At 34.4% G+C, this 23,930-nt stretch overlaps 1 protein-coding gene across 2 annotated transcripts in view; it reads right to left on the minus strand.

The window, feature by feature from the left end:
* The window catches only part of LOC145580151 (ABC transporter C family member 2-like), a 34,927-nt gene extending 16,688 nt beyond the window's left edge, over nt 1-18,239 (minus strand). Inside the window, exons 1-17 of one of the 2 annotated variants that reach the window (XM_081637535.1) lie at nt 18,148-18,239; nt 17,222-17,667; nt 15,846-16,024; nt 14,933-14,972; nt 14,239-14,395; nt 13,691-13,805; nt 13,530-13,610; nt 13,111-13,135; nt 11,674-11,730; nt 10,412-10,477; nt 7,460-7,534; nt 7,076-7,183; nt 6,011-6,145; nt 4,566-4,672; nt 4,385-4,478; nt 2,950-3,117; nt 2,341-2,481 (exon numbers count right to left, since the gene is read on the minus strand). In XM_081637535.1, the coding sequence (XP_081493661.1) occupies nt 2,341-2,481; nt 2,950-3,117; nt 4,385-4,478; nt 4,566-4,672; nt 6,011-6,145; nt 7,076-7,183; nt 7,460-7,534; nt 10,412-10,477; nt 11,674-11,730; nt 13,111-13,135; nt 13,530-13,610; nt 13,691-13,805; nt 14,239-14,395; nt 14,933-14,972; nt 15,846-16,024; nt 17,222-17,554 (1,881 nt within the window). In that variant the 5' untranslated portion in view covers nt 17,555-17,667; nt 18,148-18,239. Of the gene's footprint in view, nt 1-2,340; nt 2,482-2,949; nt 3,118-4,384; nt 4,479-4,565; nt 4,673-6,010; nt 6,146-7,075; nt 7,184-7,459; nt 7,535-10,411; nt 10,478-11,673; nt 11,731-13,110; nt 13,136-13,529; nt 13,611-13,690; nt 13,806-14,238; nt 14,396-14,932; nt 14,973-15,141; nt 15,212-15,845; nt 16,025-17,221; nt 17,668-18,147 lie in introns of those variants that run through there. The other variant, XM_081637536.1, reaches the window with a different exon arrangement.
* Between the last annotated feature and the right edge of the window lie 5,691 nt (nt 18,240-23,930).

Raw genomic sequence — 23,930 nt, forward strand, 5'->3', positions numbered from 1 at the left:
TTGTTCTCAAAATATGATGTGAGATTAACCTCATTTCTTGTCAATATTTAAACATATTGCATTGTCCCCACAACTATAGGCCCCATCAAACCCTGATAAGTCTAATTTATATATATTTTTATTCCCCGTCCCAAGGTCATATTTGTGCTTATTTGAGCTCTACGGAGCTATTTTTATTACTAATGTACGTTTTTTAGTGTTTTTGTAGAGTTGGTATTATTTTATAGGAATTTGCAGATTTATGACAATTTTCGAGCATATTGAGCCACTACAAAGATATTGGAGTTTGACCGTATTTTATGACCGTATATTCAGCTCAAGGCCGAGCTAGATAAATTTAGTTCGGTGAATAGGTGCTCGATTCAGTTGGAGTACTAATTTTGTTCCAAGTCCAAGGAGGAGTAAAGCCTAAGACGCAAACCCATGAAACATAGCAGCCGAGCTCTCTGTACTTTTGACCAGGCCCAATCGGGAAGATTTGAAGTTTCGTATGCTGTGAACTTGGGTCCGTGAAGTTGGGCCTACTGTTGTTGGGTTTATATGCTCCTACAGTTCTACAGTCCAACATTGTCGGTTGGGTGGATTGTCCCCAATTCACTGAGATATAATTTAGTAGTCCTAGTTTTAGTGGGATTTGTTAGACTTCTTCTACGATTTATTTTTGCTTAGTTATCTTTTGATAGGATTTTATTTTCATAATTGTATCTTAGTTTATAGTAGTTCAAGTCTTAGTGGGAAAGTCTTCCTAAATTATAAAAGGGAGGTAGTAGTAACACGTGGGGAGATTAGGTAGTTTTAGTTTTCTTTTAGTTTAGTTTTGTTTATTAATTAGTTTTAGTTTTAGTTATTAATTTAGTTTTCTTTTCTCTTTCTCTCTCTAACTTTTCTCTCTCTCCCTTAATTAAACTCTTAGTATTATTTTCTCTCTTATTTATGTCTCTACAACTCTCGGTTTAATCTCAATTATTTATTTTATTTTCTTCTATCATGTCTTGTTTAATTTCTTTGTTTAGTTTATATTTAATTATGCACGAGTAGTTTATTTCTAGGGTTCTTGGGGATCCATAAATAATATGAAGGGATGATTTATTATTATTGATTGTTAATGTTGTTAATTAATTTCCTATTGATTGATTTAATGCTCTGCAACTAGATTAGCACTGGTTTAATTGTATGAGTTTAGCAATATTGATTCGAGATTCGAGAGATGAGAATTAATATAAAGGCCTAGTTTCAATAGGCAGTTTAATTTACAAATGGTTAAGTCAAGATTCGAGAGATGAGATTTAATACCGGTAAATTAACTCTGTGATTGTAATACGTAGCGAAAGCCCTTTATGATCTAATTAATTGATACATTGATGATTGATTAATATGTTTTACCCTGGAGTATTATTTATTGGTGAACCTATGCCCTAGGCCTTTTAATATTTGTTTTCTCCCCTACTTTATTTTCCTCACTCATATTCTTCGTAGTATAATTCCTTTAAATAACAACAACATTCGTTACCTTGATAATTTAGATTATAATAATTAATTAGGAGTAGAAAGACTTGTTTCCCTGTGGATTCGACCCTACTTCCCTATCTACTTTAGTTAGAGGACTTAGGTAATTCTTTTGATTAGGGGATACGACTTTACCCTGTCAAACCCCTAAACCAAGACTATAATAAATGAAAGAGATCCAAAGAGATGAGACAATCTAAAATCGTATACCATACCATCAGCTCACAACCTCTAACAAGACAACAGTAATCTAAAGTACACTTGCCTCTTTTATCCATTTTTAAAATACTTGCAAATTTTGGCATGGAATCAGTATCATATTATTGTTTCTTTCACTATATCTACTTGCACTAATCCTAAATTGTTAATCTCTCCTAGAAACAATTAAGTACACCCATCAGCTCCACTTGCACATTAGTTTATTCATTTCCATGTACTACCCAGTATCCATAGTTCTTCCTAAAACTACATGTAATATCAAGTATTCAGAAATAGGGAGTATATACACTACCCCTATTTTAATTTGTTCTACTCTATTGATGGTTTTTTTTTTGGTTCTACTTTACTTTATTCCATTATTGGCATACTACATTTACCATCATACCCCTCTTAGCCCACAACATTCACACTTTTCCAAATTCTCTCTCTTACTTTAATTTACACCTACCCACCTTTTTACACTATTGCTCTCTCTCTCTCTTGCTTTATCTTACACCCACCCACCTTTTTACATACTTACATTTTTTTTTTCAAAGTTTTCTTAAACTAAGTATCTGCAGTGACTTGTACAAAATGAATGTAGTATATATTTTTAGCAAGGATACGTGAGTAAACCTTTAAATCCCAAGAGAAGTTTCCATTTTTAATCGAGACAGCTGGCAATGCTGGATCAAGAGGCGGATTTGGCAGAAGGACCCTCTCCTCAGCAAGCAATAATTCTTCCAAGCGCTTCAGGGATACATTTGCATTTACAACCTGTCACCACCAAAACAAAAAGGACCAGGAATACACGATCAAACTAATATTTCAAAATAGCTGAGCAGCAACATATAAATCAGATTAGAGAGCGAATTGAGCATATAAAGAGGAAGCTATTTTATGTATTCAAATCTTGGTAGATCAGGAAAGGACAATTGACGCCCTATATTTTCATTGACATTGCAAAGCTACTCACAAACATCAATAGATAAATTACACTTTTAAGGACTCCTGCAGGGTGAGGAAGGCAGTGAGAGCACACCCTTAAGGGGACAACATTCACTACAGAGGATATGGCTATAAGGAATATGGCAATACTACAATATCACTGGGGATAGGGCCATATTGAAAGATCTATATAATAGATTGAAATATAAAACCATTCAGAAATATTTCAATCATACAACTTGACAGAATCAGTCCACAAAGCCATGTATGAAATAGCTAGAAGATTTGCCAGATTACCTGTGTTATGATGTTTGGAAGCATAAACAGAGGAAACCGTAGCACTGCAAATAATGAAAGAGATGTAAATGCCCTCGCTGGTGTCAAGTCACCTCCAAGCAGTGAGAACATCCCAAAGGAGACCACAGTTACCATAACGGGTATACTATTCAGTATAAAACTGTTTAACTGAAAATGCAAGAAAGGAAAAGACGTCAACAGACCACATATTGGACAAGCTCAGGAATGCGAACACATCCAACAATGGGCAAGGAGACAATAAACCATGTGCAATAAGATCACAAATAAAGTAGACACATGATTCAAATTCAAACTAGCTACATTAAATCAACAATAGCTAACAATTATCCACTAAAGAAACTACTAAAACATCATAATGAAGTGTTCCAAATTCATATACAGATAATATAGACCACACAAGACAGCAGTAAATTTACCAAAATGACCAGACACAACGAAATTCATTAGCAAAAACCATAAGAATTCAGGCAATGATATTACAATGAATGAATATGATTTAAAAATTTATATTAATATTCAATCATCCATACATACATCAGTGTTGTGGCAAGAACCATGTAGCCATGTGGTGACCTGCATCTAATCTATACAGCCAAAAGTAACTCTAGGACTGATACACTTGTTGCACATGGCTGCATAGCTAACACAGGAGATTCCCCAAAAAAAATAAAAAAAAAATAAAAAACAAAAAACAAAAACTTCCCAATCCATTAAGTTATACTTAAGAAAGCAGCATTGATATAGAGTCACTAGGACTTACTACTACTTGCAGGTTAGTTAACTGGTTAAGTCATCACCTCCATTCTCTACAGGATAAGGGTCCAAATCCATAAGCTCACCAAATCATTTGTAAGAAGAAATCATCACCGAGCCTCCTTTCAAAAGAGTCCAAAATTACCTTCTCAGCCGCAATCGACCCATGACACATATGCTCATGCTATCATTTATACTAGTAGACTTCCTCTAAATCTTCTATTCCTCTCTCTTCCTTAATTTACCTCTATTTTCTCTAACTCAAGCACTTTATGGGGGACAATCCACAAAAAAAAAAACCAGGGCGGAATCTTATTTGTTTATAGTGCTATTGGAACAGGCTGGTACCGTTTCAGTTCATAATATCAGTTATGCAAGTAATATATTAGAATAGACACTACTTAATGGAAATCTTAGCAGATTGCTCTCTACATAAATCAGTACACCCGATTGTTGACATAAGTACAATCATCCATAGCCACCAACAAGTTACACCATCAGAACTAGGACAGCACCCTTTTGAAAGATAAATTTAAATTAAAAAATAAATAATAAAGTAAATCCTTTGACCAGGAACAATATGCAAGGATTTGAAAAAATTTCAATTCTGAAATTACAGAATTCAGAATTCCTCATTTTCTCCCAAACAAGGTTCTCATACCGCTGCTAGTAGCTGCGCTTTGCGAAACCATGATAGCTCATCCGCTCGAAGGGTTTGGACCTTTCCTTGGAAACTAGTCTCCCATGCATAGCACCTGGTCAAAATTAGCAGGACTTATTATAAATTCTCATTTGTCTTACAAAAATCCAAGGCATAAGCCAATGTTACAAGATTTACATACTTTACAGTATCCATAGCAGCCAATATTTCATTCATAAGGCCGATTCTCTTGTCAGTGCGCTGTAAGCCTTCTTTGGTCAACTTCTGCATCTTGCTGATGATATATGTCTAGCATTACAATGTAATAAGTCATTTTACGTTTGAATAAGTGATAGATAAATAATTTCCAAAAGAGTGAAACAACCTTTTAACTGAATGAACATACATTTCCAAACTCACAAACCTGCACCTCACCAATAGGGTAGTCAATCCCTCCCACAACAATTCTTCTTATATGACAGAGAAAATAAAAACTTCACACCACCCCCATTTCTGAAGTTAACATGTATTATTAGCACAGTGCTGAAGTGGTGAGTGGGTGTAAGAAAAAGGTGGATAAAGTAAGAGAGAGCGCAAAAAGATAGAGGATTAAGTAAGAGATAGTGCGTGTAAAGGTAAGTGGGTGTAAGATAAAAGTGGATATACTACGAGAGAGTGTGTTAAAAAGGTAAATGGGTGCAAGAAAGGTGGATAAAGTAAGAGAGTGAGTAAAAAGGTGAGTGGGTGTAAGAGGGCCAAGGTAGTAAAAAGGGTTTAACAAATATGGAATAACTGAAAGTGTTAAGAACTTTTAGACACAGAGAAAGTACTTGTTTCTTAGGGACTGTTGCGTCAAAGTCCAGAGCCAAGAAACACCTAATGCATTTGAACGATTTCTTCTTATTACGGACAGTTTTAAGACTTTCCAAAAATGCCTACACTTTTCATACATTATATACTACATCCTCCCTAATCCTTGTTATCTGATAAATAAACTTTGTGTAGTCCATATGGAAAGAACATTGTAATCATGTCAATATTCATCAACAAGAAATCCATATAAGTCCACAAACCAGGCAAAACACAACTCTTTGATCTCCAGATCTCAATTAATAGTAAATTATTGAAATTCAGATCAGCCACAGTTGCAAATAGTTGGCAGGACCCCACTTGAGCAAACCTTCTCTTACGGAGGATAGTAATTAATTTGCAACAGAAAAATTAGACGCCCTAGTAATCCAGTAACTTTCAACAGTGTGTAATTTCTCAGGTTCAACCAGCCAACTGACATAGGTCATGAGCCCCTAAAGTGAGAATGGTACTTAAAGAAACAAATTTGATGTGTTACATCAAATCCTAATAGGAGTACCCTAAGACAGAGAGAGAGAGAGAGAGAGAGAGAGAGAGAGAGAGAGAGATTATATACAAATTTAAATAAACAAAATGGATGGTGCTTGATATGCAAGTTAATGAGGAATCTCATACTGTAGTCTTCACTCTCCACTTGTAGTAATTACTGTGGTTCATGACACAACAATACTAATAGTGAAAAATAAATAAGCAAACACAGGAACACCCAACAATGTTTTCTTTCCTTTAAGATTACATTTGCAATGTAACAGAGTAAAATGGCATTTTTTTTCTTACCTGTATGGGGAACAAAAGAACAAGCATCAAAGCACCAACAATTGAAGCCACTCCTAGCTCCTTGTAAAGAAGAACCATAGCAATAACTATACGAAATGGAGCAGACCACACTGTATGAAGGGACTGGCAAACTTGCTGCAGTAATAAGAACAACAACGTGAGATGCAATACACATTTAAAACTAACACAAAGGGCCTTCAAACAAACATTAAAATTTGGTCTACGTCACAGAGATCCAGCACTCTAGCAACTATTGCATATACCAGTTTCCCAATCTACTTGGAAAACAGAGACATCACAGGGCAAAGGCCAATTAGCCAGATTAAAGGAGCAGGCAAGAAAATAATATACAGTATACTAATTAGGTTCTAGATAATTCTCTCAAGAAATGAACAACCAAACTATAATTCCTTTTCAAGAGATTTAAAAGGGATATTATCAAGAAATTCTCTCTAGGTTAGGTTTATATACATGGTGAAGGTCTGCTTCAATAGGTCATGACAGAGTTGCCAAATTTGATGAATGCATTCCTCAACAAGAATATCATTGACAATACAGATTCTAGGATAAGACGGCCATGGTATTCAAACTCCTCATTCCACCTGAAGTACCCGAATTATATCCTTGATACTCTGATATAGATATGGACACTTGAAACTTCATTTTAGACCCAAATGATGGAACTCTTTTCATACAAAAGCCAAAGTCAGACACTTGGACAGAATTCCATGTCTGAGTAACATAGGATAGATGAATACACTCATATCTTAGTATTAAGATCAATCATATTTTTCATGTCTTGAATACTTACACATATATTGATTCCTTCAATGTTTAAATTATATGTGCCAATTCAACAAAAGATTGATCAACATCAAAACATATAAAGTACTTGCAGCTAATATCATGATATTTATTCGCTAGCAGTTACTGAAACTGTGCTAGCCAATAACAGATAAGATGTAATCTCTTAAAACAAGATTTTAAATTCTGCTTCATTCACTCAACAGCAATTTGGATTTTTCAACAATGATCAATTTAATATACTAGATTAATAATACATACCTGGAGAGATTCAGCATCAGTAGTCATCATATTGGTTATTTTCCCAGTTGCAATTTTTTTGCGACTCTCGTGAGTTAGTCTTAAGGATTTGCGAAATACTGCAGCTACCTGCAGGACAAACACAAAGATAGATATGAATAATGGGAAGACAACATATCACATGTCAATAATGAAATTCAACTATGAAAAAAATTAAGATCATATATATAAAGGTAATGTAGAAAATAATCTTAAATTACCAACAACTATTCCAAGCACAATAAGCCACATACCCACAACTAAGCTATTCCTTCAATATAAAAATGATATGGAAGTGATTGAACTTCTTTTCTTAAGATATATAGGTGTTGGACAAAGATACAAAGAAAGCCAAAATAAATTTACCAAAGTTGATCGGAGCCGGTACCCAACACGCATAACATTTTGAAAATATTGTGCTTCACATAACACCCCCAACACCTGGATTGTACATTGAACAAAAATGCAAAAATGTCAGGAACATTTAATGAAACAATATGATAATATTTAAGATTATCATGTGAAATGAAATTTATGCAACTTCCTCAAGGGAAACAATGGAAAAAATAGCTACTTTTTAGTGTTAAGAATAAACAGGGGGAATTATTTAGAGATAAAAACAGAAAGTAAACTGCACTTCGTAGCATGGTACACTTGGGACAATGGATAATCAGGTTAAGTTATGGGACTTTAAAACCGAATACTCCCAAGATGACCTTCATCCGATCGTGTAATTATTTATCCTACTAGATAGTTTACCTTCATCCAAATTTTTATCCTAATCCTGGATGAATTATGGGACATCATATTAGTTTTTCATGATTGAACTGAATAGGTTGCTGTACAGGAAACACATCATCACTAGCTTTCCTTGTGAAGTAACCTTAAACTATAAAACACACCAACATGCAACAAGGAGATATAAGTGGCAGACAACCATTTTGTTTTTGCTGTCAATGTAAGATAATTTATATAGTATTGCAGCTAACAATTGCCACTTTCTCCCATTTTCCCTTTTTTCCAGAAATTTATCACTTCTCGTGGAAAAATCAAATTTTTCCCTCACAGCCCTTCACTTTTGCTAATTTCAGAAGATTTGTTATCAGTTACTAGAAATCTAGAATACTAGATGAGAATATTCAACATCTTAAAATAGCTTGAGCAAAAACACAAATTCCAAAGTGAAAGTCCAGACAGACCCTGGATGGTTATTATCACCAGGAATCAATGACAACTTTTTCATTATTTAGCTTACTCAGTGAATGTATACCACCTATTGGCAAAGGGCAAAGTATTTATCCAATCATAATAGGAGAGCATGTCCAGTTTACTAGCTTGTTATAATTGGATACAACTCCTATAAGAGAAAAAGTTTCATTCTGAACTAATTTGTAATCACCAAAAAGAACTGTGAAGAGCACATATATGTGCAGAAATCCTCAGACAAAGGATTTTAGAACTATGCGTTGAAAGATCATCTGGAAAGAAGCCATCACTCGATAACATTTTACACATGGACATCACATGGACATAGATAAAAACCATCTTATGTTAAAAAATAAAGAAAAATAACTCAAAATAAAAAATATAGTATCACACTAGAGTGCTAGACCTAGAAATCTTATAACAAAACACGAGAAAATAGACACGATGTCCGACTATATTCCAACAAATCAGGAAGGAGAGCAGGATCGGGCACAATTTGGGTACAAGAATTGGCGCCAGAAACTTCGAAGACACATAGATGACAAATTAACTATTAAATGATATAGATCATATTTTAAGATAAGATTTTTATAAATTTTCTATTAAAACTCAAATAAGATGAAAAGACGAATTAAAACATTAATATTTGTAAGCACTAAGGCAATACATAAAAATGATGGAATACTAGTGTAAAGTTTTATACAGAAAAAACAATAATAATACGAATAAAGAGCTCCCTTGCACATGTTCTCATTTCAGCTACTCTTGTTTTTTTTTTTTTTCTTTCTCCACTCATCTTTTTCTGCAATGAAATTTTTAAATCGGTCTCGCAAATGCATACCCAGTGCCCTATTCATAATCACCAACCTCGAATCCTTAATCCCACAAAACCCAAATCCAAAGAACAAACATCTACACCCACATGGGGTGTGGTTGGCATCAAAACCTTGGCAACAAAATTCAAATTTGTCATTAAAACCTACTAACATGTTATGCAAGAAGTCAACTCTAGCTTAGATGGAGCCCGGGATTTCAAAGTAATCACTGTGTCTAATATTTAGTTGGAGATGGTGGTGGATTAGGAAACAAAAGAACAAATACAGTAGGGAAATTGGGGGAAAAGGGGGGAAAAATTGAAAGACTAATACGAGGTTACATAATAAACGGTACGTGTCCAATAAAAACGTATGAACCCATATAAAAAAAAATTAAAAATAAAATAAAGACAATCCAAAAACCGTGTTAGGTATCGAAATCACCTTGTCTCACGACTCCCACCCCATAACCATACCTAACACAAGATCCAATAGGCGTACCCGTGCTTCATAATTAATTATTCAACTGAAATAAGTCTAGTGGTTCCTATGTTTGCTAATATATTTTAGTATCACACCCATGTCCAACTCAAACATGATAAAGGTGAAGAATTCTTGTAAAATAGATAGTGAATAAACTTTTCTTTAAAAGAATCATTCATGGTCTCTTTTTTGCTCCCTTAAAGGTTTCCTCAAACCTTTGTGTTTTTTTACTCCAACGTTTTAACCACTCCTTTAAAGCTTTCTTGAATTTTATTCTTAATTATCTTTTAAAACTCCCTTAATTTTTCTAGGATGCTCTTTCTTTTGCTCACTTTAGGGCCTGTTCTGATTTACTGAGCTGAACTGAACTAGCTGAACTAAATTGAAATGAAATGAATATTTTATGAGAGAAGGAAATTAGGAACTGAAATGAAATGAAATTAAGCCGAAGAGAACAGACCCTTACTCACCTTTTTTTCAAACTCTTTCAAATGATTATCTTGTTATGTCCCTTTCTTTATATCGTACGGTTCCTTATGACAATTCATGTAAACCGACCCCTTATCATTTTGGGACTAAGGCTTTATTGTTGTTGTTTTTGTAACAATCATTCATGGTTCAGTGGATTTATCATCTCTGGTTTTATGCACTCACAAACATGACAGCACAATTTGAGTGGAAATTATAAAATCCTATTTATGCAGCATTGCAGCAATATTAGAAGTCAACTACAAAAGAGCAAACTACAAAATGAAATTGATCACCGAATTCATAAAGAAATTTTAATGACCCAATGGATAGATAGAGGTAATACCACTCCCACAAAGATTGAAAAGGCATAAATGTAACCTATCCAAGCTGGATCTCCTTCTTGCATTGACTGCAAAATTTACACAGCACAAAAGAACTGTATTCAGCTGATACTGATGATTAGAAATCTTATTGAACAAAAGATTAAAAAAAAAAAAAAAAAAACATAGCTAGGTGCAATGTTGATGATGAACTTCCACAAATTTATCTTTCGTACTCTGTTATCTCACATCATACAGTGCTATGTATGTGCGCACCTGCAATATTTGTACGGATGCACGCTGGTGAATGCACATTTACACGTGTGCCACTGAGTATGACTATGTGAGCCAATAAGTGGGTTTATTTATAGATTATAGCCACTAAGTTAAATCTTATTTAAAACCATCATTATCCTAAATTCCTGCAAAACTATACAAAAGCATGACCCTCTATCACTACCACTTTTCCCAACAAAATAAGTTGTGAATCTAAAGTACCTACTAGATGGAATCACAAGAAAAAATAAGCAATTACAAGGAAAATTATGGGAAATTGTGAAAACGATATAAAGCAATATACATAATATAAAGCTCGAAACGCTCTTATAACTAGATTACACAGAGATCATGCACATGAATAAACTAGCCTCCTAAGAAAAAAAAAATATTAAAAATTATTATCATGTGTGATATAACTTATATCCTTAATCTTCCTAATTTCAATAATTTATATGGTTTACAGAAGGGAAAAAGAATGTAGAGATGAAATTTGTTTTACCAAATTGAAGAAACCAACAATAAACCCTAATCCAATTATCTATTTCTTCATAGAGTTTCCACCAATAATCATCTCATATCACCACATAACATCAGCGTAACCACCCCTATTGCCCCTTCTTCCATACTAGTTCTTCATTAACACATTTTTAATGCTACATGAAGAACATGCCTAGGCCAAACTTTATAATGAGCAAAAGCCAAGGGCGGTCACTGGTCAAATTATAAAGTAAGGACCTTGAAGACCCAAGTCAAACCACCAGGGAAGCTGAATCTTCGCCATGACAAAGTATATTGTTCGAAATTGTGTGTGTGTGCGGGGGGGACCCTTATTTTGTCTAAAACTTATACTATCTCAACTTATCCAAACTAATTTTGTTTAAACTTTATCTAAAATAAGTTAAAATAATACGAGTACAAAATAAAACAAAGCCCTTAATTCTAAATTCAACATTATGCAACTATCCCACTTTTCTTGTTGGTCATATGATGGAATGGGAGAACTGACCGTTAGTAGGCTGTTGAGCAAAAGTGGACCAACAAATTGCGAAAGATCATTACCAATCTGCAAATCAGAAATATTTGGGCATTAAATGCATGATAAAGTTGATAACAGCTAATGGAACAAACTGTTCAAGAGCCCTTATTTTAATAGTTTTTAGACCATTACATATATTAACCCTCTTATGGTATAGGCTAACACACATTTATACCAATGGAAAACTTATGTCAACTAAATAAATCTTGATAAAAATTAACTTGTGTACGATACATAAATCAATTTATGTATAATTTTGAATTAGAGTTTCTCCGTGAGTATCTTATATAATCTATAAACCATGTTTACCTATTTATATACACATTGAAACAAATTTAACAAGAATCCACATGATATTTTTTTTTTCCTTATATATAAATCACAAATTGGTTATATATACCTGAATTTTATATAATCAATTAACGTCATGACATGTCGTTATTATATATATACTTTTTAAATTTATCTTCGTATTTAATTTTATAATTTTATCCCACTAATGTTTTATGAACTGTCTTTTTTTTTTTTTTAAGCATTGTATGAACTGTATTGATTTTCTTCGCTAAAGTTTTCTCAAACCTTTATGATTTTTACTCAAACAATTTAACCACTCCTTTAAAATTTTCTTGAATTTTATTCTTGGTTCTCTTTTAAAACTCCCTTAATTTTCCTTGGATGCTCTTTCTTTTGTTTACTTTACTCACCTTTTTCAAACTCTTTCAAATGATTATCTTGTTATGTTCCTTTCTTTATATCGTACTGTTCCTTATGACGATCCATGTTAGCTGACCCCAAAGTATTTTGGGGCTAAGGCTTTGTTGTTGTTGATAAAAATCACAATTATGGTAAAATTATAAATTTTTCTAATATTGAACAAATGAATAGTAAATGAGTACCTACCAAAATACACATTGTGTGTGTTCCATTTCTTTTTAGTTAACACATTTTCACTACACGCAATAGGCACTATTAAGTTACTTTGACTCCCTTTAGCAATTTATATTCAAGGACAAACATAGTCATGTAGGGACTTGTTAGATTCGTCACAATGTATATTCTCCAAATATAAACCGAATACAATTTTTTCTTATTGATAATTAAAGATCGTTATTTCTGAAATCATGCATAGGCAAATGCGTTAAAAGAAATGTGTCTACTAAAATGAAAAGGAGGAAGTATAAGGATAATATATTTTTATGTGTTGAATTATTATACAAGCCAAATCAAATGTCAAATATATAAATAGAGTAGAAATAGCTCAAAATAGCTTCCGGTAATGTCAGATTTTTGTTTCTAGATAATGTGAGTTTTTACAGGTAATGTGAGTTTAATATCAGATATTGTAATTTTTTCATAGCAATATATATATTCTACAAATGATCTTGCATATTTTGAAGACAAAAGTACCTTCCAGAATCCTCCCCACCAAAACCTACAGACAAAAATGAATGGGTCAGTAATTAAAAAAGTATACATATAAGATATATTACAGCAAAACAAATCTTAATAGTCAAATCTTGAGGATATACAAAAGTAGCCCAAACATGTTAAAGTCAAAATGGTTCACTGAAATCAAAATATAAAATCTAATTTTTAGGAATAAATTGGACAATTTGAGAAAATAGGGAGCAAAATGTTTTTGCACAAGGCAATAAGACAAAAGCAAAAGCTTGAAAAGACAAAAGACAAAAAAAAACAAACAAACAAACAAAACAAAACAAAACAAAACAAAACAAAAAAAAAAAAAAAAAAAAAACAAACAAACAAACAAACAAACCACCACCAATTAGCATAGGTTTACAGATGAACGATATTCACCAACATACCTTCCACCAAGACTACGATTTAACGGTCTTAAAAGCCACGGTTTTGGTTTTCGAGATTCCTCAACCCAGCAACTCTGGAACCTAGAATATCAGACAAAAACCCAGGGAAACCATTCATACACTATAAAAATAAGAGATATATGTAAGAAAATTGTACATACTTGCTTATCAATGTTTCAGTTTGATCCCATGTGTCTAGCTTCCATACGTCCTTCTCTGTTAATGGTCTTTTATAACCAAGCTCCATGAGCGGATTCATCCACGAAAATAAAATTTCTATCATCAAGGTAAACAAAATAATAAGGCAACTTGTTAAAGAACAGAACACTTCAGAAATTGAGACTACATGTTCTGATGTATATCTTATTAGGATAACATAAGCAAGCAACAAGTCCTTCCTTCAATCACAAAAGTTTATAAAATCATCTAATTAGCCATCTTAAACATGTTTAAAAGTTTCCAATTGAAATTGCTTTTACACATATGACAAGGAAAATGCGATTATGATGTCTCTTTAATTAATATCTTGAAAAGGAAAATGTAATTATGATGTCTAATCATTAACTAGAAGTGATTCAAACATTTTAGAATTCAGGGAATCATCAAACATAAAATTAACAAGGATGGAAGATCAGCTCCCAAAGGCTGCCTACTCAACATCCAACTGAATAGTTTTGAAAACAAAAGTTAAGAGAGGAAAAAAACATACTAGAGAATATGTTAACATGCCTCTCCGGACAGATTAGTTCTCCACCAGGAAGTTCCTCGTACTCACTGTCATCAATTTGTTCATGCCTTATGGGAGTATACCCCGGGTAAGTATCCAAACTAGGAACGTAGACAAACAAAAGTACTCCGAACAGGCCCTAAACCAAAGAAAATGAGCAACTCTAAATACATCTTTAAGAAAAGAGAGCACATTAGTCACAGATAAGACAGAAGCATAAAAATACCACTTTTATCAGAACTGTGTTGCATGAGCTTTTAACGATAAGTAGTTTGCAACATGAACTAAGAAAACTTACAAGGTTCAATATTCATTGATTATATTCAGCAATAAAAGCTATTTTTATATGAGATATAGATACTGCTTCCATCAATTAAATTAAAGTTATTTTCTAAACGAACGATCTTTATTCAAACAGCAGAATACGAGATACAACAATTTAGATAGGGATCAATTACAAATAGTTGGAGCCATTAAATAAGCACATCAGGAAAACAAAAAACATTCTACTTAAGAGAGGGATTAAATACAACTCTATAAAAAGCAGCCTTATTGCTTAAAATAACTCTTAAGAGGATTGGTCAACTTACAACTCTATTCAAAGGAATGAAGCATTTTTCAAAGCCTAATTACATGACAAAGTAATTTAAAATGAACAAAGTAAAAGACAACAAACCTGGACGACAACCTCACTGATGTAGAGATACAGCACCGATCTGCAACAAGACAACCCCAGTCACAAATGATAAAACTAGTGACGGTGCAAAAATTCAAATAATTTTGTAAGGAACAAGCTTCCTTCACAGAAAAATATACAGATACAAGAAATCATACAGTAAATTGGACAATAAGATAAAATATTTTTTGAAAAAAAAAATTATTTACTTCTTGTTATACATGCAAGCTTGAAGTCAACCACAAATTTTCTTTATTCAGGGAAAGCATGCAACAGGAGCTGCAGAGCAGAAACAATCATTAAAGATGATGAACATAGGTATACAAAGTAAACAAGAGGATGAACAAAGCAACACAAAAAGAGGTGCACAACAGAAGAAGATGAAGAAAGCAGCCACCATAAATGTGCCACTGCCCACTGGAAACTAAAAGTATGAAATTTGCATTTACTATACAATCCATTCTTCTCTATTTCTTGTATTTTACTCAATTTTATCATTTCACTTACTTAACTTTTGCTTGTAGGTGGAGGGGGAAGGGGCAATAGCATAATCAGGAATTTCGAATAGGCTAGAAAACTAATTAAAACAAGATTCGTACATATCCATTAAGACAACATTTCCAATCAGTATTATTTGTTATGTTGATACCTACATTCTTGAGTAAAAATATAACGGCTTATCATCAAAGAATTGTTGAATTGCTTAAAAAAGGCAAAAGGGAAAAGGAAATAGAGTGTCACTTTGTCAGTTGTCATAAATATGTTTTTAAGAAATTTTTAACAATTGAATGATGGTTTGAATAACGTACAAGCACATAAGAAGAAAGCATTTCTATCAGATGTAAGAGTTAGTCAAAGAAGCACTGAAGATGTCAGAGTTAGTCAAAGAAGCACTAAAGATGTAAGAACCAACCTATCATAGTGCTCCTTCAAAGTAAGCATGAGATTGAGCATCACAGCATCTCCAACCAAAGCATACATGACACCAAATCTGACAAACCATCGGAATTCCCGAACATAAACTTTAATTTCTATGCCAGTCATGACTAACACTGAGAGCCAAGCCAGAGCTTCAATGATCAATGAGATCACCTGAAGTAGAAGAAGGAAATATGTGTTACTGATTCTGCAAAATGGAAGTGTAGAACTTGAATAATGCAAGTAGGGAAATATTGCAAGTCCTAAATCAATGGGAAAATTTTGTATATAGGTCATGAACACCTCTAATGAAAAGGGAAAAGATGCTGAACTCATGTTCTAAAATTTTAGCCAATATGTAGAGAACTGACCCTTAAAGCTGCAGACAGCAGAATTTTGGGCTTGCATATATCACAGTAACAATGACTATAAATATCACAGTGACAAAGAGACTCATTGATGTTATCATATCAGCTGTTGCTAGTGTCCGAGATATATACAGACCTTTAACTCTCAGCACTACAGACACCATAAATAGAGGTTTTAGGCAACTTTTTGGCAGCAATGAGAAAGAAAATATGATACCCTAAACATAAAAGTAAACAATATTCTGACCAGCTTATACATATTTAATCAAAGAGATTAAAAATAAGATTTGATACTTTTAAATCCATTTTCTACAAAGACTTAAGGTTTTATTAGAGATTTCCCTGTCTTCTTTTTAAATAAAGAAAATTGTACAAAGGAAGTCCTCGAAGAAGAAAAATACAGAAAGGGAGGACTGATCTTTAATTATGAGGTAACGAAGGAAAGTTATGCACATATACACTTGACACAGACATTCAAGAGAGATCATGAAGTACATCTTCAACTGAGGGTCAAAGATATCTACTTTTATCTCACATAAAGAGTTTTGTCTCTAATAACGATACTGATGACGTACAGAGAATACAGAGACTGAAAAAGCTATTTTTCGTGACATGCATCTCAGTATACAAGGCTTGACTTTTCTATATTTTAATTATGTCAACAATTTCTTTTTTTCTCATTAACTGTTCCTATTAAGATATGAGATACTGAGTATCAAATCTTAGATATTTTTGGTCATCTTGGTTCGTTGTGAAAATAGAACAAACAAAGAATAAAACTCTGCGTGCGACTCTTTTTTTTATTTTTTTTTGAGTATAAAATGGATGACTAATGAAAGAACACACAGAGGTATAAACTAGGAAACAAAGAAAGCAAAAAATGTTAAAATTCAATGGCACAGCACATAAGATAAGAACCCCACTGCAGTTCAACAAAAATCACTCTGTATGTTACATGCATCAGCTGAATAACAAACTTTAAGCATCAAATAGAAGGACATACTTCATACGGCGCAAGACCAGCCTGCCCATCCAAATTAAGCACCGAAACGCCCATGATTAACCTAAACAAAGGCTCAGCAGCAGAGTAACCAGCCAACAAAGCCAGGAAGTAATTGTAAAACTTGGACCTCAAACAAAACTTCTGAGCTTTCACATTATTCTGGATTATCCATATTCGATATAGACAAAGCCCCATCATAACTAAATGCGACACGCAAATCACAAGACTGTTTGTACCACAAGGTGTATAAGCTCCCAGTGCATTTTGCACTGCTGTTCCCCAGACACCATTCGCCACCGGTTGGCAATACCAATCCAATGGCTTGAAAGCCATCGCTAATCGCCTTTTTACCCTCAAATCAATCAGTATAAATTCCTGCCTACTTTTGCATCAACCTCAAATAAATCAATGATGAAATATAGAACGCATTTATTCCCCTAAAACACCTGCCACAAAACCAAACCCCAATATAAATTCAGCTTGCTTTTACAACTCAACTAAAAAATCCTTCAACAATTCGAGCTAAAAACAACATAAAATCATCCTGCTAAAAACAATTATAGAATCATCATTTAGTCAATTCGAAATCAAACCCTTATATATTTTAGCACAATTAAGAATCCCACAATAGTAATTAACTTGTTTAACAAACATATTAGATTAATTTCTACAAAACATAATTCCTTTCGACTTTCTCATAATCCAAACCCCCCAAAAACCCAATAAAAATAGGGATTAAAATTAAAAATCTTATCAAAAATGAGCATAATTACAATCAAATTAACAAGTAAAAATTTTAAAAAAAAATTGGTAAATGATTAACAGCTTAAAGTAATACACATCATTAATATCCCAAATTAGTCAGATAAAATACGCGGAATAATAGTAAAAAGAAGCACATTTTTTAGAGAGAAAGAGAGAGTGACCTTTTTTTTTTTTTCCTTGAGAAGCAAAACTCAAAAGATCTGGTAAGCTTTTTTTTTGGAGTCGTGTGAAGGACCAAAATGTATGGAGAATAGTTAATAAATAAAAGTACAAAAAAAGAGTAAAGGTATAGAATCAAACATTTATTAGAAACTGTAGTATCCTACTACTAGAGTGGGCTTGGAATGAATTGATCAATCATTTGTTTGAGTTGTTGGTGTTGGAGAGGCCTGCGTCACCGCCTACGAATCTTTTCTTTGTGTTTAGATAGACGAACGATTTATAGGGATGTCAATTCGGGTTAATGGTTCGGTCTTGAATTGGGTCTTTTTTTTAGATTATGATGGATTGGATTGAGTTATTATCGAATCAGATTAGACAGATAATGGGGAGGAATGGGTTGAGTCAATCGTGTAAAGTCCCGCAAATTTTTGGTTGAGGTCGTGCTCAACCAGCGATGGCTGAGGCCACGCCCAGCAATGAACATTTACTAGAAAATAAAAGATAATTTAGAAAATAACACTACAAAAAAAAAAAAAAAAAAAAAAAAAAAAAAAAAAAACTAACTTTTATTATAACACCACAAACAATAAAAAAAAACTACAAATTTGATTTCACCACCACTTAACGGATTCATGGATGGAATTCGTTAGTGGAGCCATATGTGACACGTGTGTGTTAATAGCTTATTGGCCTAAAAATTTAGTTAATTAAAATAAAAAGAAAATAAAATAAATTAAAAAAAAAAACCCAAACCAGCCAGCCCCACCACCGGGGCAACCTACCCCAGCCGCCGACAGCATAACTCAAGTCGCCAGCACACCCTGCCCCTACCAAAATCAGCGACTCCAACCTTTCCCCCTTTTAACCCCTTCAAACCACCACGAAAACCACCCAATTAATTTGAAATTGAGATAACTTGGTGCAACGCCGGAGTTACCGTTGAAAACAACGGAAATCAAATCCGATTTGCTGCTGGGTACGGCGGTTTTGTTCGAATTGCTTGGCGTTGGCGTTGTTTGTAATACCCTAGAAATTCATTTCCTTTAAAATACCTGTTTTGCTCTTTTTAAAACTCAAAATAGGTAAATGAAGTCAAACACATTCAAGGTTTGACTTTTGTTGACTTTCTCTCCTCCTTGGCGATTTCTATGGTGATTTGCTGAAGTCGGTTTTCTCACTCAACTTGGTTGTTATGGCTCACTAGAAAAAGCAAGCAACACCTCTTCCTTAAACCCCATCATTTGGATCTTTAGCTCCTTTAGATCTTGACAAATTGAAGAACTTGAATGTGACTGTAAACCCTAATTCGATTTCTGAAGTTGAGGATGAACTCGAGCTGGTTACTCCACCCGCTCATCTTGTTCATCCCTTAGCTGGGAAGATTACTTGAGCTGATTTGAAGGCTCTTGAACATCATCATCAACTTTCCCAGAACCAAATTGCAGCAAAAATATAATGAAATAGTAACAAGGGTTTCCCTGGGTACTGTTCCATTGGTTAATTCGATAGCTAGTCAGTCTAATGGTGTTGTTCTGATTGTTCCTGGGTCTGAGGACCCCCCTAAACAACCTGAATCACCCAAACCAGCTAGCAATTCAGAGAATTGGGCTAATCTGTTTCGAGGCAAGCTGACTGCAAAAGGGGATGCTCTGTCTTTTGTTGCTCCAATGCTTAAGAGTGGTAAACCTGTAGCTCAACTTCAAGCTTTAGAACTTGAGGCAGGTAATTCTAAATGGTGTAATGTAGTTATATTTTATGTGGTGGGTTTCTATCCCACAATTGCTGTTGTTCACAGATTTATTGCTTGATGAGAGGTGGATTCTAGGTCGTTGAAACTAAAATTCCTCCAATCAAACTAAATTTGTAACCAAACCTACACCTAGTAATAGGGCAAGATCGGGTCGAACCACTAGGAATGGGGGAAATTAGCTATTGCCAAAGTCAAGCTATTTCGAAGTATAGGAGGTAGTGTAGCTTATCTAAATCAACTAAACAAACAAAGTAAATCGATATATCAAACAATAGGGAGTTAGGATCCACATGCACTTGTAATGAACACACACTAATCGGGTTGGAGATTGATTAATTCGAATATTGCGAGGGAAGATTAGACAATGCAATTAAAAGAGCTCGACAAGTTATCTCCTAGAGGTCTAACTAGCGCCAACTACGAAAGACTCTAACTAGGAACGTCACAAACCAAGCTCAATCGATAAATGTGAGCTACAAATCAATGGTCCGTATCAATGTAGACACACAATGCAATCTAGCATGAAGAACAAGGTTGATCACTCCTTCCAATCCATACACATGCACAAAATCAATCAACCAATTTAATCACAATGCTAAATCAATCAAAAACCCCCCAATTAGCTAATGATCCATCACTAATACATGCTTCACCACATCCCTAGCAAGCAAACTACTCACAATCCATTAAAGAAATCAAGAACAAAGCTATACTATTCATCAAATTCATCAACATCATTCCAATCAAACCAATTGAATCAAAGAATATAAAAACTTGAACAATCAACAAAATAATTGAAATAAAAAACTAAAGATTGAATTAAAGTAAAGAAGATTCTTACAAACTTGATCAAATAAAAGCAAATGTACTTGAATTCAAACCAATTGCAACTATCATCAATCATCAATCATCAACCATCAATCTTCAATGTTTCTCTCTCTAAAATCTAGAGTTTCTCTCTCTAAGAAAATCTAACCTAATTCTCCTTCTAAGCTTTCTAATTCTTCCTTTCCTAAAAATGAAGAGAAAACTATAAATAGTAAAACCAACAAAGGAGAAAGTAGTTAGTCATCCCAAAAGAACCCGTACAGGCGCGACCTTTACTTTGAAGATGCGCGGCCGCGAGAAAAAGGGTACGGAACAGGGGTAGCAGCAGGCGCGCCTGCGCCACTAGGCCGCGCGGTCGCGCCTGGGAGCAGGACAGCTCTCTTCCCCTTCATCTTGATGCTCCTCGTGCGCTCCACTTGGTGTGCTTGATGAACACAGAGCATGGCAGATCCTAAAACACCATGATGGCGGGTTCAACACCAGAATTGGTGCCCCCACGGCTTGAATGCACGGCCTAAAGAAGCATGGAACTTGCACGTTGATATATCCAATTTATATAGTGTTTTACCCCCGTCCCACGGTCATAATTAGTGGTGTTTTTGGCTCTTTAGAGCCACTTTTATTACTAATTTGTGTTTTCTAGTGTTTGCGTAGTTTTAGTTGTATTTTACAGGAAATTGCACTTTTGGAGCATTTTTCCGGGTTTTTATGGATCAACTACGGAGGCTAGAAGTACACGGCCACTCTTGAAGCCCAGGATCGGTGAGAGCCGATGATTAAGGGCTCGGTATGAGACACCGGGGCTATTGGATCGATTAATCAAGACCCGATGAGGAAACTTAGATTGGGCCGAGGAATTTAGCCCAATCGAAATCCAAGCCTCGAAGAAGAAGACCGGGCCCGATCGGGCAAGCATACGCCCGATCGGGCGGCTGCGCGCATAAAGACCCTCAAGGAAGAGACGCGCCCGATCGGGTGAGCGTAAGCTCGATCAGGCGCGGCATACCAGCAGCGGACAAGGCAAAAAAGGCGGGCCCGATCGGGCGCGTGTGTTTTCTCAGAGCTGATTAGATTAGTTTTAATTTTTGTTTTGAGGGATGTTTAAGTACGAATTATGTACGTAATTTTGGAGGACCTTCTTCTTTAGATTTTCTCTCTCTACTTAGGATATTTCTCTCTCTTAAATTCTCTCTCAACTTTTGTTCTTAATTACTTTCATTAATCCAGATTTCTTTTGGTAACAATTTCTTCTCTTTTAATTTCAGCTATTTTATTTACTTCTTTGATTATGCTTTGCTTTATCCATTTGATTAGTTTGGTTATGATAATGCTTGAGTAGTTTTATTTCTAGGGTTTATGGGGATCTAATAAATGATATGAAGGGGTAATTTTGTGATTGTTAATTATCAATGCTTGGTTAATTTCCTATTGATTGATTTAATGCTATGCAATTAGGTTTGGCCAGATTTAATTGTATGAGTTTAGTAATATTAATTCGAGATTCGACATATGAGAATTGATGTTTAGGCTTAGTTTCAATAGGCGGACTAATTTATAAATGGTTAAGTCGAGATTCGACAGATGAGATTTAGTACCGGTAAATTAACTCTGTGATTATAATACGTAGCGAAAGCCCTTTATAATTTGATTGATCAATGCTTGATGATTGCTTATTATGATTTTCCCTGGAATATTGTTTATTAGTGAACCTATGCCCTAGGTCTTTTAATATTTGATTTTTCCCCTACTTTATTTCTTTCGACCTTATTCTTCGTAGTATAGAATTTATTCCCAAAAATATTGGTTACTTAGATAATTTAGATTATAATAATTAATTAGGAGTAGAAAGACTTGTTTCCCTGTGGAGTTCGACCCTGCTTCCCTATCTACTTTAGTTAGAGGACTTAGGTATTTACTTTTGATTAGGGGATACGACTTTACCCTGTCACACGTCTCCAATCTTGGGTTCAAATGGAAGACACTAAGCATCCTAATCAATGTAAAACTTGGGAAGAGACCTCGGGAACGAACTTCTCATGAAAATAAAAGAAAACAAACAAATAAAGGGGAAAAAGGCGAAATAAACCAAGAAATGCATGAAAATGGAAAGTCTACTAAGGAAAATGCAAACTGAAGCTATAAAGAGCAAAATTAAGGAAAAGGGAATAAAAAGGGCTACAAAAGAGAATAAAAATCGCTCTAAAAGGGATCAAATGAGTGCCATAAATGACACTCATCAAATTCCCCAAAGCTAAACTTTTGCTCGTCCTCGAGCAAAACCAAGCAAGCAAGAATAAGGATGAAAGACTTATTCAAATAAGAAAAAGAAAGACAAGAGATTAGAATATACACTAAGACTCACTATCGTAGGAATCACGGGTGTTTTTAGCTACAACAAGACCTTTAAACCCATAGATCGCTCTAGAGGACGAGTGATGGTCTCGTAAGGGTTTCCTAAGAGGTTTACCCATAACTCTTTGAAGTAAAATGAGGCAAAGTAATTAAAAGAAAAGAAGGTAAATAAAAAATTCAAACAAATAGCTCTTGACAAGGACTTTTACAAACGATCAAATGCAAGTGAGTAAACACTTTTCTATATGATAGGGGTATGCATGCTCCAAGATATCTAAGGTTGATTGAAGCATAAGATATGCTAAGCTTAGAGAACTAATGAGGCACAATCCACTTTCATCCCAACCAATCTATCGCGTTCTCGCAATGGCTTCAAATCTACCCTTAGTAAGCGTCTCAATGGTTCCTCGAAGGAACCAGAAAAGAATAAAGTTTGAGGTTTCTCGACATCTCGGCTATTACATACCGCTCTATAAGCTTGCTCTACGTCTCCCTCCACCGACTAGTGACTCAACCACAAAGGTCAAAAGGTCTTGGAAGGGGTTGTAATGTAAAGGCGAGAAGGGTGAGGGTAGGCTACAATTTGAAATTTGGTGGTATACCTAAATCGTGAAGCGAAGATTGGCCAAATCTCAACACCAAAACCAAGTAACCACCAAACAAAAAAACAACAACCCCAAGCTTATTCAAAGCTAAGAATCACAAACATATGTACAAAAAGCGTAAGACGCTTCCCCCCAAGCCAAAATAAAGCATTGTCCTCAATGCATAAAATTTTGGAAAGAAACTTACATAAAAATATTTATTTATTTTTTTGAATTTTTCTCATTTTTCACTTTTTTCAATTTTGCT

The sequence above is a fragment of the Chenopodium album genome, chromosome 14 (assembly GCF_948465745.1).
Source record: "Chenopodium album chromosome 14, dcCheAlbu1.1, whole genome shotgun sequence".
Taxonomy (NCBI): Eukaryota; Viridiplantae; Streptophyta; class Magnoliopsida; order Caryophyllales; family Amaranthaceae; genus Chenopodium; species Chenopodium album.